The sequence below is a fragment of the Cheilinus undulatus genome, linkage group 20, assembly GCF_018320785.1.
Source record: "Cheilinus undulatus linkage group 20, ASM1832078v1, whole genome shotgun sequence".
NCBI classification, from domain to species: domain Eukaryota; kingdom Metazoa; phylum Chordata; class Actinopteri; order Labriformes; family Labridae; genus Cheilinus; species Cheilinus undulatus.
Window position 1 is genome coordinate 6,588,817 of NC_054884.1, and position 17,455 is coordinate 6,606,271.

The window sequence follows — 17,455 nt, forward strand, 5'->3', positions numbered from 1 at the left end:
AAGAAGAGAGGAAGAAAAACAAGAAGAAAAACATTAAACATGAGGTCCTTTTTTAATCTTTTACTGACTCCAGTAGTAATACCATTATAATTGAAAAGAGAGCTCTTGTATTGGTTTAGCTATGCAACCATTTTGTGACTTAAGTAATGAGGATATGAGTAATTAATTAAAACAGACCATGTAGATTCATTTGAGCATCTTTCATCAAGAAAATTAATTCAATTCATCGGAGCTGTGGGCAAAGGATGAAAAATGCAAGTTCAAGCAAATATATATTTCACTTTACTCTGATATGTTACAATTTTTATCAAAAAGGTAATACACCAAGTATTCGAAATCTATTACCTTTAGCCCATCCAAATAGAGATCTTTTACAGTGATAGCTTTTTTTTTATATATAGTGGTGCCATCCAAAATTACTTTTTATGTTGTTTTCTTTCTGTTTGAATATAAAATTCAACTAAACTAAACTGAAAACATCTCTGTGTCCTTATAAATTATGTAGCAAAGGTTGTTTTCTTCCCCCCAGAATCTATTACACTCATTACACAGGCGGGTATAATTCAGTTCATACAAGGCCAATATGAAAAACAATGCCTGTTAAATCTTGGACAATGAAAATTGCTGCATCCTTCTATGAAATGAGTAAAACTCACAGACTGATCCTGTACCCAGGTGTTGGATGTGGTGGGTGAACCACATTTAAGTTTAAGTGTTGGATTCTTGCTGACTGTTGGTCAGCATGGTTGGCTTGTAGAGGTAAATAGTGAGGATTTAAGTGGGTTTAGGGACTTCTTCGCTGAGCGCTGATCCTTTTTGTAGAGCATAAGTATTTTGCTTCAAATCTATAGGCAGTGGAGGAAATGGAAGTTAGGTCACACCCCCTGTACACAGGTGGCCCAGGTTGAAATCCAACCTGCAGCTCCTTTCCTGCAGGTCTTTCCCCACTCTCTCATCCCAGTTTCTAACTCTGTCCAATGTCCTCCTCTATTAGTAATGGAGGCATAAAAAGCCCAAAAATGACATCTGAAAAAAGAAACCATCAAGCCAATTTATCTTGATTTGTGAGCTTCAAAACGCAATCAGTTCAACCCACCGTCAGAGTGCATTAGTGCAAAAGTTTGAAGAAAATCCCTTACAGAACTCTACAGATATATCAACAAGAAGGGCCCAGAGAGTGAGGGATGAGCATTGGCTAACCAACCTTTACCTTTGACCTCCAAAATTATATCAGTGAACATTTGTAGAGACTTGAAAAGAATCCATCAAAGCATACTTAAGTAATCATGTTAACAAGAATGGCCTGGACAAAACTGAGCTGGACCATGAAGTGATGATAAAACAACCCACCAGTCTTTAATTCAGTACAAAAGGTGCCACTCAGGCCTCTGAGACACAAGAGAAACACAGCAGCAAAAAGTCTGATTTTACCCTTTCTTAAATGTAACAAACAGGGGAACAAACTCAGTCTTTAGAAACACGATTAATGAGGTAAATATCTGACCTTTTATCCTGTGTAAATCCAACAGCTATCCTCTACAGGGTTTAAATGTTGTGATGGCTCTATTATAAATGAAACAAAGTAAAACAATACTAGAGTTCCAGAGGGTTTTTAATACTATACAATTATTATTAATAATATTGTTAATAAAAACAAAGATAATAACAATAATAAGAGATGAAGAACACAGTCATACATAACTTGTAATTGCTCCCGTTTTTCCATTTCAACTTTAACAGAACATCATTTTATTTGACTTGCTACAAAAGTACTCAACAGACCCCTTGATCACCCACCAAATGAAGGTCAGGTGAAGCTGCATTTTTAAATCTTTTCAGTTTCACAGACGTGTCAAAATGAGGAGTTTGGTCACATTTTAAAAATTCAGTCAGTTTCTATCTAAACCTGGGAGTTTATTTATGGAGCTGCAGTTTGGCTAAGACTGGCTACACAATAGACGATTGAAATACGATTTTAGCCTACATTCGCCTGATTTTAAGCTTTTCGCAGCAGTTTTTTTCAAGTAATCCTTGAGCTTGTTGAGTGAATAGAATTAGTTTACAACTCCTGAATGGGCCAGAGCTTTCCAGGCCTCGAATCGACTCCAGAATGAGCTGCCTCGACAAAAGCAAATACCGTGTTTTTCGGACTATAAGTCGCACTTTTTTTCATAGTTTGGCTGGTCCTGCGACTTACAGTCAGGTGCGACTTATATATCAAAATGTATATAATTTAACATGTTTTTCATGTTAATTCATACTGACTGACGTGCACAAGGAGTAAACATTACCGTCTACAGCCGCAAGAGGGCACTCTAGGCTTGTGACAACCATGGTGACAAATATATGCTATATGCTCCTGTACCACTGAATAAATAAATGAAAAAGGTAATCGAGCAGCAGAAAGAAAGTTTAGAGTGAGTGAGAAACTTGTGAGGGACTGGCAAAAAGGAGAGGTTACTCTTATTGCAATGAAGAAAACAAAGAAAGCTGATCGCGGGCTGTAAGGAAGATGGCCAGAGCTGGAGGAACAAGTACACAGATGGGTGCTTGAACACCGTGCTGCTGGGAAAGGCTTGTCAACGATGCAGTAACATCTCCACACTCTGGTAGTTGCCAAGGAGAGGAATATAAATGACTTTGCAGGCGGGCCTTCTTGGTGTTAGCGCTTCACAAAACGCAACCACCTCTATGTCAGAGCACGGACAACGGTGTGTCAGTTTCTAAATAACGACTTATAGTCCAGTGTGGCTTATATATGTTTTTTTTCCTCTTCACGACGCATTTTTTGACTGATGCGACTTATACTCCGGAGCGACTTATAGTCTGGAAAATACGGTAAGCAAGCTGACTGGGAAGCATCACCATCCAAATTATTTACACTGTATTCTTACGCATTTTTGTTTTCACTGCATGATCAGAAAGATGTCAGGACAGCCAGCTATTGCTGATGGTTCTCCATGTTTCCTTCTGAAATCACGTTTGATCACGCATTTCTATGAAATCTGTCCTGGCTGCCATTCCTCACTGAAAACAACAGAAGTTTAACATTTAGTTTTATACAGCCAGTTTAGCAGTGTGACATAAATAAGCATGACACCAAACACATGACGTGGGCTTTCTTTTTCAAGCACGCTGTGATGCTTTGTTCCGTCTCTGGTATAAACGGCTTTCTAAACGTTTCTAAAAAGTTTTAAAGCTCATCACAAAGGCAGGGGTAAGTCCTGAGGCTAAACCATCTGTTTACACTATAACATGTGCTTTTTGAGGATTATAATGTTAGAAATAGATTCAATTGTGTCTGTTGGTCTCCCACGTCTTTAAAATCAGTTCAGATTTAAGAAATCGTCTAGTGTGTAGCCAGCTTAAGACCCATGCCTTCATACTGTGCTATGAATCAGCTCCTTTATAAAACAAAACGGGCTTGTTGCACAAGTATAATGCGATTTCAGTCACATAATTCACTGGCTGAATAATTCCAAAAAGCATTGGTAAAGAATGTGCATTATCAGTCAAAATGTCCTTGATGCAAAAATAACACAATTTTTAAAATGTCAAAGTATGAAAACAATGACTTAAGACAATCTTTGAAGAACTTCAGCTAACTTTGAAAAACAAGAATCATACATGTCATGGAGTCAGACTTATAATAATGTTGATGACTGTTAGGTTTGATGGAAGTTACCTAAGATTACGAAATGATTTGATACTTTAATTTACAGTGTGTTGTGACTTTAAAAAAGGAATGAAAAAGAAAAAAAATCTCAGCATGTTTTTGTTTTTTTATCTTTGAATATTTCTTTTCTTCACATGGCATACTTGGTGGTCCAGTCTTTTGCTATTTTGTTGTATCTGAGGACAGAAAACAAAGAGAGAGATAATTAGCGTAAAACAACAACTGATAACTGACAGGAGCAAAAATAAACATATTGAACCTGGTGGGTGGGGCATTGGGATATTTAAGCAGCATAAAGACATAAATAATTAGAGATATTATGAAAAGTTTTAAATTTCATATACTTCACCCTAAGGCATCGCTAGGAACATTTTTGTCCATTTGGGAAAATTTTTCCTCTTTATCTGCTCACCACCGAGGACTGATTTAACCCCACCCCCACCCCCACCCCAACACATTTCTTATCTGGAAAATAATTAATGTTTTGTGTGTTTTTAATAAAAATATTACCATCCAAGCCAGTAATCAAACTGGCACTTAAGGGTTAAAGCCTGGAAATTATTCAATATTTCAGATCAGAACTGAAGTTGATCAAAAGATGTGACCCAAAAATCAGAAAAATATATTAATGTTTACTGTTTTTATTGGTGCTTTTGGAAGTGGACATTTTTGTCCTTAATGACTTGAAAGGGTAGCACATTTTAAATCTGGTGCTACACAAAAACTAATAATGCATTTAAGTCAATATTTTGGCTAATCATTGACATGTCCAGGCTAGATTTAGAAATAACGCCCCAGCCATCCAACATTTGGTTTAAAGAAGATAACACTTTTTTTTTTTTTGCTTTTTTTTCATAAAAAACAATATTGACTTTAAGTTATCAAACTGGCATTTAAAGGGTTTACATCCTTAAAATGATTGAATGTTTGTTAGTTTTGAACACGGCTGAAGTTGTTTAAGAGATTTAAGCAAAAAAAAGCAGAAAAAATATTAATCTGTTAAGTTTTTATAGCAGTTTTTAGAAGTAGACATTTTTGTCCTTAATGACTTGAAAGGGTAGTAAATTAAAGTGATGCCTGAGGGTTAAACAATTAAAGAGTGGTGTGGTAGTAGCTCTGTGACCCACTGACTACACGATGACCTTTTGCTTGTGCCACAGTTTGAGACGTAATGTTGATATCGTGATGATTTATGACTGCGAGTCCATGCAGTGCGTTGTATTTTCAAGTTTACCAGATACTTTGCCAGTTTTTTTCTGGCTGTTTGGATCGATCGACGTGGCTGAAAATAGACGTGCGGTGTATCTACAGTGAAGCGGAGCAGAGCAGCGCTTTTGGGATGTGCCAGAGCCAGATCAGTTTGTGCCTCTAATTCATTTCAAAAGTGAAAATGCCAAAAAGTGCAACTGTTATACTTAATAATGATACACAAATTTAGCAGTATGACAATCAGGAATTGTCATGAGGTCAGATAGGCTTTACGTAATAACCCTGCAAAGCAGATGGATTTTTAAGACTCCACACGTGTCTGCCATCAGGCCAATCCATTCTGAAAAGCTCCGATCCACAACATTTGTGCCAAGCCTAAAATGGTTCCAACGAAACGGCACTGTTTGAGTAGAACAAGTTGAGGGGTTCTGTAGTACTGTGAGCCTTTAATGTCTGCCGTTAGTGTAGTGAGTAGCTTGGATGTAGCTTTAGAATAGTGGCTGTTTAATCACACCTCGACCACATTTCTTTAGAGAGCAGCCACGCTGAAAGCTGAAAGAGAAGATGCTTTTGCACGTCTCCTGATAGGCGTCAGCATGATTTTTAGCCACCAACATGCTCTGCCGTTCAAACACTACTCAAACACTATTAGCTTGCACAGCTGAGGTTAGCACTGGAGCTGTGCAGAAGTAGTGCTGAATGATTTCTTAAATTCCCCCTTTTAACTGAGTGTGCATATAGCCGGAAGCAGAGAGCATGAGTTTACAAGGAAGGCTTTAAACCAGCTAGTTACCAGCTTTTAATCAAGCCTGGCCACCTGAGCTCACCTCATGGTAGACTCCTATGATGGTGAGGTTTATATTGGAAAACCCAAACTGAGCCAGTGTGTACACTCACCTGCTTTTGTCGCTCTTGTAGATTTGTGCTATGTCTGGAACTAAGGGGTCGTCTGGGTTGGGATCACAAAGCAGTGAACATATAGACAATAGAACTGCAATGAAAGAGGATCATGTTAATTTACATACTGATCCACACAGATTGTTTGTATAAGTAACCCTAAGAAATGGTAAAATGACCACTCAACTGTTTCTGCTGCAGTGAAAGTGAAAGCAAACTTCTGTATACAGTCTTTACCTTTCGACACCGTTAGTGCTGGAGACCACTGTGATCGGAGAATATCCAAACAGATGCTCCCATTGCTGTTTATGTTTGGGTGATAAATCTTTGTTGTAAACGCTACCTGTAGAAAAAAAAACAATGACAACACAGGTCTTTATGAGCATGATACTGTAGTAGGGATGAACAATACAGGCGAAAACTGGTCTGGAGTTATCTTTTGGTTTGTTTCCAGACAGCCGATCTGTATTTACACTCCTGCGCAGTCTACTTTTATTAACACAATGCAAAGTGTCTATCCACACACATAACACTTAATATAGTTGAGTTATTTATGATGACCAGAACAAAATAAAGACTTTCATGAACAAAATTTAGGACCAAGGGCTTTTTAAAATGTTACTTTTGGGCTTTTCATGCCTTTACACAGAGGAGGACAGTGGATGAAGTCAGAAAAAGGGATAAGAGATGATGATGATGATGCTGATGATGATGATGATAATGACATGATGGAGAGGAGTAAAGGGCCAGACTTGGGGCACCAAGTAACTGCGCCTTAATTTGAAAACATTAAATTCAGACTTTTTAATACTCAGCATGACAGTTTCTACTCTATAACCTTTGTGCAGGAGAGGTGTGCAATGGGTTTTGTCATAATATGATAAGGATCCATTTGCAGTACAAAACCTGGGACTCAGCATCAGTTTAACTGCAATGATGTGGAAAAACGAAGCCCTTTTTATGAGTTTAAGATATGATAATTACCTTAACTTTACTGCCCCCCTCCCCTCCACAATAGATTTACAGTAGATAAAACAAGACTTCAGCTAGTTATGAATGTAATCAAAACTCCATTCTCCCTCCTCTTACCACAAAGGAAAATGAGGACCTTAAAATTCAGCAATCAACCAAACTGTAAATTAATATCAAAGGTGGCAGGCACTTAATGACAGTGGACTATGTTTTATAGCATTAAACACAGTCCTGTGATGTCTGACAGCTTTATGGGGGAAAGACCAAAGAGTTGAAAAGTCCACTGATATTCATCACAGATTAAATAAAGTAGCCTTTATAACATGATTTCTATTTAATCAAATACTGGTTTAAAGTTATTTCTGTTAATGCTTCATGAAGTTAACCCTTAGAGGTCCACTGGCTATTTTGCCATTTTGTTAATTTTCTTTTGACATAGTAAACCACTCAAAAAATGTATACCAAGATAAAATGAAAACTATATATTTTTAAAGTTATATGTCCTGTATTATATATAGGGCCTCAAAAAATCACAACACCCCACAAAAATAGATTTCTTTTAAAATTTTATTGAAAAAAAATTATACTGTCATTTAAAAAAATAAATTACATATGCTGAAATTATGAAAACATACCAGTGCCACTCCTGTACAGCATGGTCCACAGTCCCCCATGTGTAACATTAATTTTTATATCAAATTAAAATGATCATATTTCCTGTTATACTTGGCCTACTGACATCAAACAAAAACTGAAAGAAAGCATAAAGACCATGTTTTACCATCATGCATCGCGGTTGCTGCTCTCAAACATGACGGACAAACGAGAGGAGCACTGGAACACATAAAGACTTCATAAAATGCTTTTTCGTTGGTTTTAACCAAAATATTTAATCTGTAAAAAAACGTTAAGGATTCAAAACGGTATAACTTTATTCTCCCTATGAGGATTACAAGACATGAGACCATCATCTTTATGCAAAACTAAGTGATAATAAGCACAAAAATGTACACTATTTTGCCACTAAAGACACAAAACTTTTTCTAATCGTATTTTTATTTTTTTGTGAAAATACATTACATTCAGTATCTGTTTTCAGTGAAATTCTACCATTAATTTCGATCCTCAGCTGTTGTCATGGAAATCTACGAGCCGTTGTTGCTAATGTTAAATGTGAGACAGCCATGACATCCTTGCACGCAGCTGGAGTAATGACCAAAATCAGTTTTGTGTTTTGCAGTTGAGTCCGCTATACAGCCCACTACATGCTGCTCACTATATAGTGGGTAGGGAATAAGGAATGAGTGTGCGGTTTCGGACACAACCAATGACTTCACTGCAACACAGAGAATCAACTGATCTAAAGCTTTGCAATAACAAACTTTGACATTAATTCTGTTTCATATCCATCACTGATGAACCAGGCTGATGTGCGCCTTCAGGCTCTGCTCTGCACATGAAATCAGGCCCACAGAAATGTCAGGAACCCAGATTTGTGGCTCTGTTGAGTCCAAACATCCCTCATTTACGCTGATATCAATCTGTGTTTCTCCCATTTTCACCCACTCCTCACAGTGCAGATAGCCGTGATCGCATCAGATGACATCAGTGCAAACCCTATTGTGAGTAGCTCCAGCCTTCTGATACAGATAGGTGAGCTCTGCACCCATACAGAAGGGTGCCAAAAAAGTGGGCCCATACAGGTACATGTCTGGGACCCTTTCCAACTTCTGAAAATAGAAACGCAAATAAAAGCATACTGTGCTGTACCAAACTGAACAAAAAATCAGTGGAAACAACCTATAACTTAAGTCTAGCCCCGATCCTTGAGTCATAGTGAACATTTGTGCAAGTTTGAAGAAAATCTTGCAAGTGTTTCTGAGATTTCACATTCACAAAAATGTCTCTTGCAGGCAAATCCTGAAAACCCAACTACTCTGTCCCTAGATACCGCTGGCATGGAAGTATAACAACAGTCTCTACCTCTCATCCATTAAAATAAATGCAATGTACAATATTTCAGCTCTAAATGATCAACTTTCACTTAATTTGTGAGGATGATGGTGATTTTAGGATGAGATGGTTTCCTAAATTCATGATTCGGTACCTGAAGCTGCTCTTACCTTTGGTGGCTTGAACGGGTAGTCAGTGGGGAAGTGGATTGTGAGAAAGAAAACTCCTCCTTGGTAAGGACTGTCACACTGATAGAAAGACACGAGAACAGCTGCTGTTATTTTACAGATTACTACAGCTATAACCGCAGAAATAACTCTGTAATCAAGTCATTCTAAATCAGCTCCATGTCATACTCTGAGTTTAATGAATCCCTAACACAAAGTAAAATAAGGGGATGCAAAACAACAAAAGACAAGACTATGCAAATTTGACATATAAACATACAAACATCTTTCAGCTGTGTTCTTAAGGATGCATGCTAAAAGAATCAATCTGAGTGGAGACTCTCTTTAATGTAGAGCAAGTACAGGGGTCTATATGGGAGCACTGAAAGCTTTGAGTGATGCTGTGAAACTCACCGGACCCATTATGGTTGCCTGCCAATGAAACACTGGAAAGAGGGAGACAGGAGAATGTAAGCCGTACACATCACAGACAAAACGTTCAGCAGGCATCAGTTAGAACAGACTGTGATACTCCTAAAGACCAAGAAGAAGTAGAGCTTGCTCCTCAAGAGTAAGGCTGATCTTAACATTGCTTATAACAGCTATACCTCCTACATATATGCCTAGACAGTTAACCCATTCAATAGTGTGTGCTTCTTTGTTTACATGCAGACTTTTGTTTGTTTCTATCGTTCTTCTACAATCAAATTCATCGATGCCATCATAAAGGCAGGTACATGTGCAGCACTGGAGTCCAAGACAGTTTCCAGTTTCCATAATAAACTGCAACATATTTCTATAACATTAGAGATGGGCAATAATCCCCAAAATTTGTAACACTGTGTTTATTTCCCTCTACACACACAGAACTGTGCTCCCTCGCTGGCTCTGCTGATCCAGGTTTAGCTTCTTTTACACCTCTGCTACCACCCCAGAGGTGGCAGACAGGGTGGAATCACCGTGACCTTCTGGGTTTGCCAAGTTTCTACTGACAACATCCCATTTCCTGATACGGCTCTTTCATAATAAAAGTATTCATTCATAACAACTGGAAGGTTTTCATACAGAAGTGTTAATCACTGAATTAACTGAGCTTTAGCAGAGCTACAGTAAGTGGTGAGTATTCAGGTAAGTATTTACAATTCTTTTTTGACCACAATCTGAGCCTCAGCCCTTTTTTGCATCATGTGTGCACTACAACCAAACAAGTTTTAAAAATTTTACTTTGTCTGCAGCTTTTGATGATTAAATACAATATCTCACTTAGTATTTGGTGTCTACAACTTCTGTTTTTTGCTATGATGTCAAACAGGTATGAATACTATTTGACTTTTCCTAATTACAATCGTGATTAATCTTCAAATTTCTGTGGTTGATCACGATTAGTATCACTATTTTGGAATTCCACAATTTCAAACATCAAATAGTTTTTATTTTGTTTGTTTTATAAAAAACTATCTCAAACTGAAGCAGGCCACACACACTATGAGATAATCATGGTGACTGTCTGGGTGGATCCTTCCTTCCAACCAAAGTCGGCAAAGGCCTGATTATCAGATGGTTATCAAGATTATCTTGCTATCTTAATACGTAGAGCTCTGACTCTATATCGTTAATTTCAAACATTGTCAGTATTCACAACCAGAAATCCTGTTGTGTGTGTCGAGCATCGAGGACAGCCGAACAGACTAAAGCATCAAACGGAGCAAAAGCCAATCAGGAAAGCAGGCTGACTGATGGAGGAAGTAAAACAAAAACGCATCCATGGCAACAGTAAACCTGAAGCGTTAAGTCAGATGGATATGAGAAATGGAGGAGCAACTAGTTGATTTAACGTGTACTGTAGACACTGTAAGGGCTTAACCAAAGAGTACTAAAACTGTGTTAATTTTGTTAAATAAAACGGTGACTGAAAATGTTTGTCAAAAATTTTTTTCCATAAGACAGATCTCTTAGATTTTTTATGAAAAAAACTGACAAAAAAGTAAGTTTATTTTTAGACAAGATGACTAAAACTGAAAAAAATATATAATTAAGTTTTCGTCAGAGATTCAAAATCCTTGATGTTTCTCCACTGTGGGTAAATCTGTTGAAATACAATCCGTAGCTCTTCTAACCCTCAGCTGTACAAAGCAGTAATCCAGGGTTTGGCAGAGTGCAGAGAACACACTACCATGATTTGGTACCAAATTCAGGCAAGAGAATAAAAGCTTGGACTAAAAGTAAAGACTAAAATGTAAGGACTTTTATGGACTAAAACTAGACTAAAATGTTTTTGCGCTTTTCGTTGACTAAAAGACTTAAACTGTTAAGGGTTGAAAGGACTAAAATGGGACTAAAACTAAAAGGCATTTAATCTAAAGACTTAAACTGAGACTAAAATTAAAAATAGTTGTCAAAATTAACACTGCACTAAAAGAATAAAGCTTGAGACTAACTGCGATCTCAAAAATGTATCAACTAATTATGGACCATATTTAGCAGTGATTAATGCATTAATGCTTACAGCCTTACTAATAGAATAAATACTCCTAAATTAATCAAATAAAATAGATAAAATATGTGACTAAACATTGTAAACAGATAATCTTCTGATAAATAAGAACATTGGTGGTTCTAAATAATCTTTTTGCTGAGCATCAGGCCTGACATAGGTATATAACTTTAAACAATACTGTCTTACCCTAGATATAGTTTGAACATGGATCAATATATAAAGACTAACTTTACTGTCCATCCCTTTTCCACGGGGCAAAAAAAGTTGAAATTTGAAAGGTAAAAAATGGAAACTCAGAATGCAGAGTTTGGCACAGTGTTGTAGTTAAACTTGAGCAAAAATAGAAATGTCTACAAGCAGAGGATTTCATCGTGAACCTCCAGTTCCACTGAACTTACACTGCTGTTGCACAGGCTTAACACTCTTTATGTTGAGGGTTCTTGACAAAAAGGTAAGAGGAAAATAGTCTGTACTTTGTACACTTCTTCATTCATACAAAACACCAGCAACATAATCTGCAACGTACTTTAAATGAATTTTAAGAGGGGATTTTCCAACACCCCTTTCAGCCCAAACTCTGAATATCCTTCCTATCAAAAATGATAAAACATTCACCATGAAATTGAGATCTTCCTGTCTCTGTTTCTGGGATGTAGTGTACCTGAATGTTGTGTTAGATTTATGCAAGTTGCACAGAAAGCTGGTACAGTGGGTTGATTACAGAATGAGTTATCGCGTTAATTCATAATAACTTCATACCAACTACAAAAGATCCAGCCAGTGGGACGCAAACATTTCAGAAACATTCAGGTGTTGCATTGTGACATGAAATGTCTATGCGTGTACTTACTATCATCCCCCACTGGTCCAGCAGAGCACTGAGCTGGAGGGTCTTTCTGCAGATCCTGTAGTTCCTGTTCGACAAACAGAAAGACTGTTGTTGGTTACTCAGTTCAAAAAGGTACAAACATAAGACTCCTTCTTCACTGGAGCTTCAGTTAACAGTAACCTAACCAGTCTGGTATCACCACATCAGAGTATTCATCAGTAAACTGAGGTAAAAGGAATCCTGAAACTCTATTCTCTGCCTAATTTCTCCTGAGATAAAAAAAAATAAAGCCCTAAAATAAATCTTGGATACAGTATTACCCATGCCGAATCAACAGATCCCTATTTTTTCAGAATAGATATTATTTTGTGACAAGTAAACCAATCTTCATGTGTATATTTGATTGAATGTGTTGAGACAAATATGAGTAATGCATTACTCATACTCGTTACTCAGAGGTTTGACTTAAAGTAAAGGGTGATATACAACATATTTTTGTAGTGTCATTAAATAAAGCTTTAAAACACCTTTGACATTTGATTCTAGGTCTCAATGCCTCTGATGAAATACCCACAACAATGAGCAGGAGCAGACCAGGTAGTTCACCATACATTCACCCCTATTTTAACCACTCACAGACATAAACAAAACTGTTCCTTAATTTCAGCCAGGATTTCATCCTGATTTTTTTCCTTGTTTTATGATTTTTGCTGCGTTCTTAATGTATGTCAGGACAGCCTATGGTGTAGGGACAGGAAGCTTAGGATATCGATAGTCATTCATGTATGTTTCTACTCCTTAAACCACATTTTATCACACAAGATTCAGTGAAATCTCATGTGGGGGAACCTTCACTATGAGGTCATTGCCACGTCAGTCTGGCTAAGTTACCAAATGTGTACACTTTAAGATGAAAAATTGTTTGAAACTTTCCTCATGTCTGTAGTCTCCAACATGTTTAAAATCGCCTAAGATCTGAAAATTGCCAACCTTAGTTTGTTGTGCACAGATTTACCATGACATAATCAATTTGAAGTATGAATTATTCACCAAGAAACTGTGAGAATGAAATGAAAACCAGATAAAGAATTGCAGGTTAGGGTTGCATATTTGGAACCACTGATAAACAAGCATGAGCAGCGTCATAGTGGGGAGAGTTCTGCCTTGAAACTTGTAAGCTACTTTGTTATTGCCCTGCACAAGTATTCATATTGTAACTTCCACAGTTATGGGGCATTCCCTGCTTGATGTATTGATTGCAAATAACTTCTCCAATGTAGCCTGCACTTTCCTCCACTCTCCCCTACAGTACTTAAAACATTTCTCTGCTTACTTCCTGGCTGTAAAGGAGTGGCATGAGTAAGAAGAGCATTCTAGATCTTCTCTTAAAGCTACACTCATAAATAAACACTCCAGAGGTGCATGAATTGTTATGTCATCGTGTTATAATTAACACTTGCACATAAAATTATGCCCTTAACAATGATTATTATGTTAAGAAATATCTGTCACTTTCCAGGTATAAATCCCCCTTTAATATTTTGATTTTTATACAAAAACAAGGGTTTCATGGCAATAAGTTGCTGCAACATACTAAAATTGTAAACAATAATAATAATAATAATAATAAGGTAGGGTGTGATGAAAAGTAACTTTCCTTATTACAAAAGTGTTTATCTATCATAAAGAGGGCAATAACTTCAACTGGGCTGTTTGGTTACATATGGACCCGTAGGAAACAGAAAATAAGAAGTGAAAGAGACAGAAGCTGTAACAGACTGTAGATTAAAGACAGCATACCCGGGTTTGTTGTAAAGCTATCTCGGCTGTTAGTTAGCATGCTAGCACGAAACTTTGAAGTTATGATTGGCTGTTTTACAAATTCTTTCAGTTGTCAACTAAAATAACGTTTCCAAAAACGTTGAAAGAGGGCATTTTAAATCGGCAGTGGCGCTGAAGTCTTTGTTAATAAACGGTTTCTCCGTGCAAGTGTATGGTATCGGCTTTCTTACGTTAGCCTGTGCTGGGCCAGTTAGCTACTGCTAGCTGGCAACCGTCGCTATCCAGTTAAACTTACCTTGTTTATTCTCTTCAGAGCCATGTTTACTGACGCAGTTTGATCCTTAAATAACTCGTCTCGCTCTTTGTTTTAGTCCCAAAGTTATTGCGGGTGGAGTCAGTGACTGTAGTGTATTCCCTGAGTACTTCGACAGCCGGGGATGTGTTTGTGTTTTTATAAAAACCCCTTTTGTTTCCGCTTTCTTGTTTACGGTCACTGCTCCGCGGTGCATTATGGGACATGTAGTTCTGGATGTTGCTCAGTTTGCTGAAAATCGTTCCTATATTTTATTAGCCACAGAAATGTCATATTAAAGTAGGTTTTACAATTCAGGAGCCACATGCCAATTGTCATACATTCACTTTTATTAACAAATAAGCATACAAGGCCGGTCATAAGGGGGCATAAAGGGGGGAGCTTTCTGGGGCCCAGCCACACTGGGGGCCCATGGAGGTCAGCAAACTATATTTAATATTTAACTGAATATTAACTACCCTTATCACAGAAGCAAAATATGTTTCCGTCTATTTATTAATGCTATAGTACAATATAGCCTTTTTCAGAGTGTAAAAATCCCTTTCTTAAAACAGAATTGCTTTTTATTGGTAACATTAACAGTGTGCACGAGCACATTGACTTAACCACTTGGAAAGTAGTTTCAGACTTCATATCAAAGCCATGATGTGCACAAACGTCAAGAAGTCTCAAAATTAAAGCAGAAGGAACCAGGACAACTTCTAGGGAAAAATGATTAAATAATTACAAAAATGAGTGAAAAGTGGTATGAATGCTATGAGTGTCAACAATTGGTTAAAAAAAAGTTGGGAAAAGAGGTACAGAGGAAAAGAGATTAAAAAAAAGAGCAAAATGGGGAGAAAATGATGAAAAGCAGTTAAAAAGTGGCAACAAAAACAGTTTAAAGTGGCAGAACTGGTGAAAAAGTGGGGAAAGTAGGTTGACAGAGGCAAGGGGGATAAAGTGGAAAATTGGTTACAAAAATGGGTATGAAAAAATTTGTGAAAAGCGGTAAAAAAGTGGCACAAAAAATGTTTTAAAGTGGTGAAATTGGTGAAAATTTGAGGAAAGAGAGAGGATTCAAGTGGCAAAAATTTGGTACAAAAATGCAACAAAAAGAGTAAAATATAGTGGAAAAGCAGTTAAAAGTGTCAAAAAGGGTTTAAAATGGTGAAAATGGGCAAAACAATATCAAAAATGGGTCAAAGAGGCAAAATTGTGCAAAAAGTAGCAAAAAGATAGGTTAAAAGTGGTAAAACTGGTCAATCAAAGTAGCTGAAATGAGTTTAGAAGTGTCATCCAAGGGCGAAAAGTGGAAAAAAAGGAAAAAAAAAACTGAATGAAATTAGTGGTGTTAAGCGATTAAAATGAATCCCAAAAAGGGGAGGGCTTATGCTCTGGGTTTTTCACGGCCCAGCCACTTCTGTGGGCATGCCTGTAACTATATGATTAATGGTATTAAAATAAATTTGCCATTTGGGGAGAAAATAAAAACTGTATTAAGTAAAAATGCTGTATTAAATGAAAAAATATGAAATCTCCAGAAACATTTCAAAGATATCACATATCAGTCGGTATACAGTATGGATTTGTCTGATCTGTGTTTGTAAGAGTTTCTATGTTCTCTGTGATTGTGCTGCTGCCTGTCTTGGCCAGGAAACGTGTCTAAATGAGATTCTTAATCTCAGTAAGGTTCTCCTGGTTAAATAAATGTAAATAAAGAAATAAATATGCATGTTAGACCCACTCTTTGTTGTTTTCACTGTAGACAGTCTTTTTTGTTAAGCATAAGGTCTGGCATCTATTTCCTTTTTTTACTTTTTTTGTCCTCAACCAACATCTGCATAAACCAAATACAAACAGCTGGCCGACCCTCTTCCCCTATATCTTGTTTGAAGAAATATGCATTTTTCTTGAAAAAAATCTCAATTCACTTCCCAGCCCCTCCCAATTTTTGTGCTAACATTACATTAATGTAAGCACAAAAAACTGTGAGGTGGGAACTTCAGGAATGTGTTTCCATGGCTGAGTAGCTGCATGCAAGCCTCACATCACCAAGTCCAATGCCAAGCGTCTGATGGAGTGGGATAAAGCACAAAGACACTGGACTGTGGAGCAGTGGAAACGTGTTCTGTGGAGGGATAGTTCTCACTTATGGCATCAGATGGGTGAGTCTGTGTTTGGCGGATGCCGAGAGAACGTTACCTCCCTGACTGCAGTGTGCCAACTGTGAGGTTTGGTGTAGGAGGGATAATGGGATGGGGCTGTTTTCAGGGTTTGGGCTGAGTGAAGGCCAATCTTAATGTTCAGCATACCAAGACATTTTGGACAATGCTATGCTTCCAACTTCTTAGCAACAGTTTGGTGAAGGCCCTTTTCTATTCCAACATGACTGTACCTCAGTTCACAAAGCAAGGACTATGAAGACATGGTCTGATGAGTTCGGTGTGGAAGAACTTGACTGACCCGCACAGCCCTGATCTCTACTCCATTGAGAACTTTTGGATGAACTGGAACAGAGGTTGCAAGCCAGGTCTTCTCGTCCAACATCAGTGCCTGACCTCATAAATCTAGGGAATGAATGAGCACAAATTCCCAGAGAAACACTCTACATATTAAAGTACATGTATTTAAATACAATGTTATAACAGTCCCTGTTGACGTAATGGTTAGGCACCCAAATATTTTTGTGCATGTAGTGTATTTTATGCATTAGTTCTTACATCTTAGTTGCAGTTTTATAGTGATTATGTAGAAATTTATGTCCCCATCTCACTAAAAAGTGTCAACATTGGTATAAAAGAATATAAGACTGGCAGTATGAGCCTTTGAATTAATTGTATATAGTGGACAGTTATCATGGGGTGAATTAGGAAACTCATACAACCATTTATCTAAGTCCAGTTTAGGCCTACAGCATACACTCTGTCATGATTAAGAGAGCAGCCCTTCTTTTCACTGTAAACAGAGCTAATATCTGTTTATCAGTCCCGCCACTTGTGTTTATGGAGATTTATGAACGTGAATGCACAAACTTCCTAACAGATCAGTGTAATTGTTGTTGCCATTAGGGATTAGAGAATTCCCCAGGGGTGTGGTATTTGATGTCAGACCCTCAGAAAATGTATTTTGCATGCATACATGTTAGTCATATCTTCAAACCCCTCCTTTTCAGCCAGAG

At 37.4% G+C, this 17,455-nt stretch overlaps 1 protein-coding gene across 1 annotated transcript; it reads right to left on the reverse strand.

Moving 5' to 3' along the window:
• Positions 1 to 1,331: 1,331 nt before the first annotated feature.
• Positions 1,332 to 14,452, reverse strand: ube2d1b (ubiquitin-conjugating enzyme E2D 1b). Its single transcript, XM_041815693.1, has 7 exons — positions 14,278 to 14,452; positions 12,222 to 12,285; positions 9,289 to 9,320; positions 8,878 to 8,955; positions 6,020 to 6,125; positions 5,783 to 5,876; positions 1,332 to 3,852 (listed from the first exon to the last, which is right to left on the reverse strand). The coding sequence occupies exons 1-7, from the start codon at positions 14,299 to 14,301 to the stop codon at positions 3,807 to 3,809; spliced, it is 444 nt and encodes a 147-aa protein (XP_041671627.1). The 5' UTR covers positions 14,302 to 14,452; the 3' UTR covers positions 1,332 to 3,806.
• Between the last annotated feature and the right edge of the window lie 3,003 nt (positions 14,453 to 17,455).

Bases quoted from the DNA above. Each gene is read 5' to 3' on its own strand.
- ube2d1b (XM_041815693.1), bottom strand. From the start codon at position 14,301: ATGGCTCTGAAGAGAATAAACAAG. The intron at 8,956-9,288 runs GTGAGTTTCACA...TCTTTCTATCAG, and splicing joins AGGCAACCATAATGGGTCCG to TGTGACAGTCCTTACCAAGG. The intron at 6,126-8,877 runs GTAAGAGCAGCT...TTTTTTCTACAG, and splicing joins ACCCGTTCAAGCCACCAAAG to GTAGCGTTTACAACAAAGAT.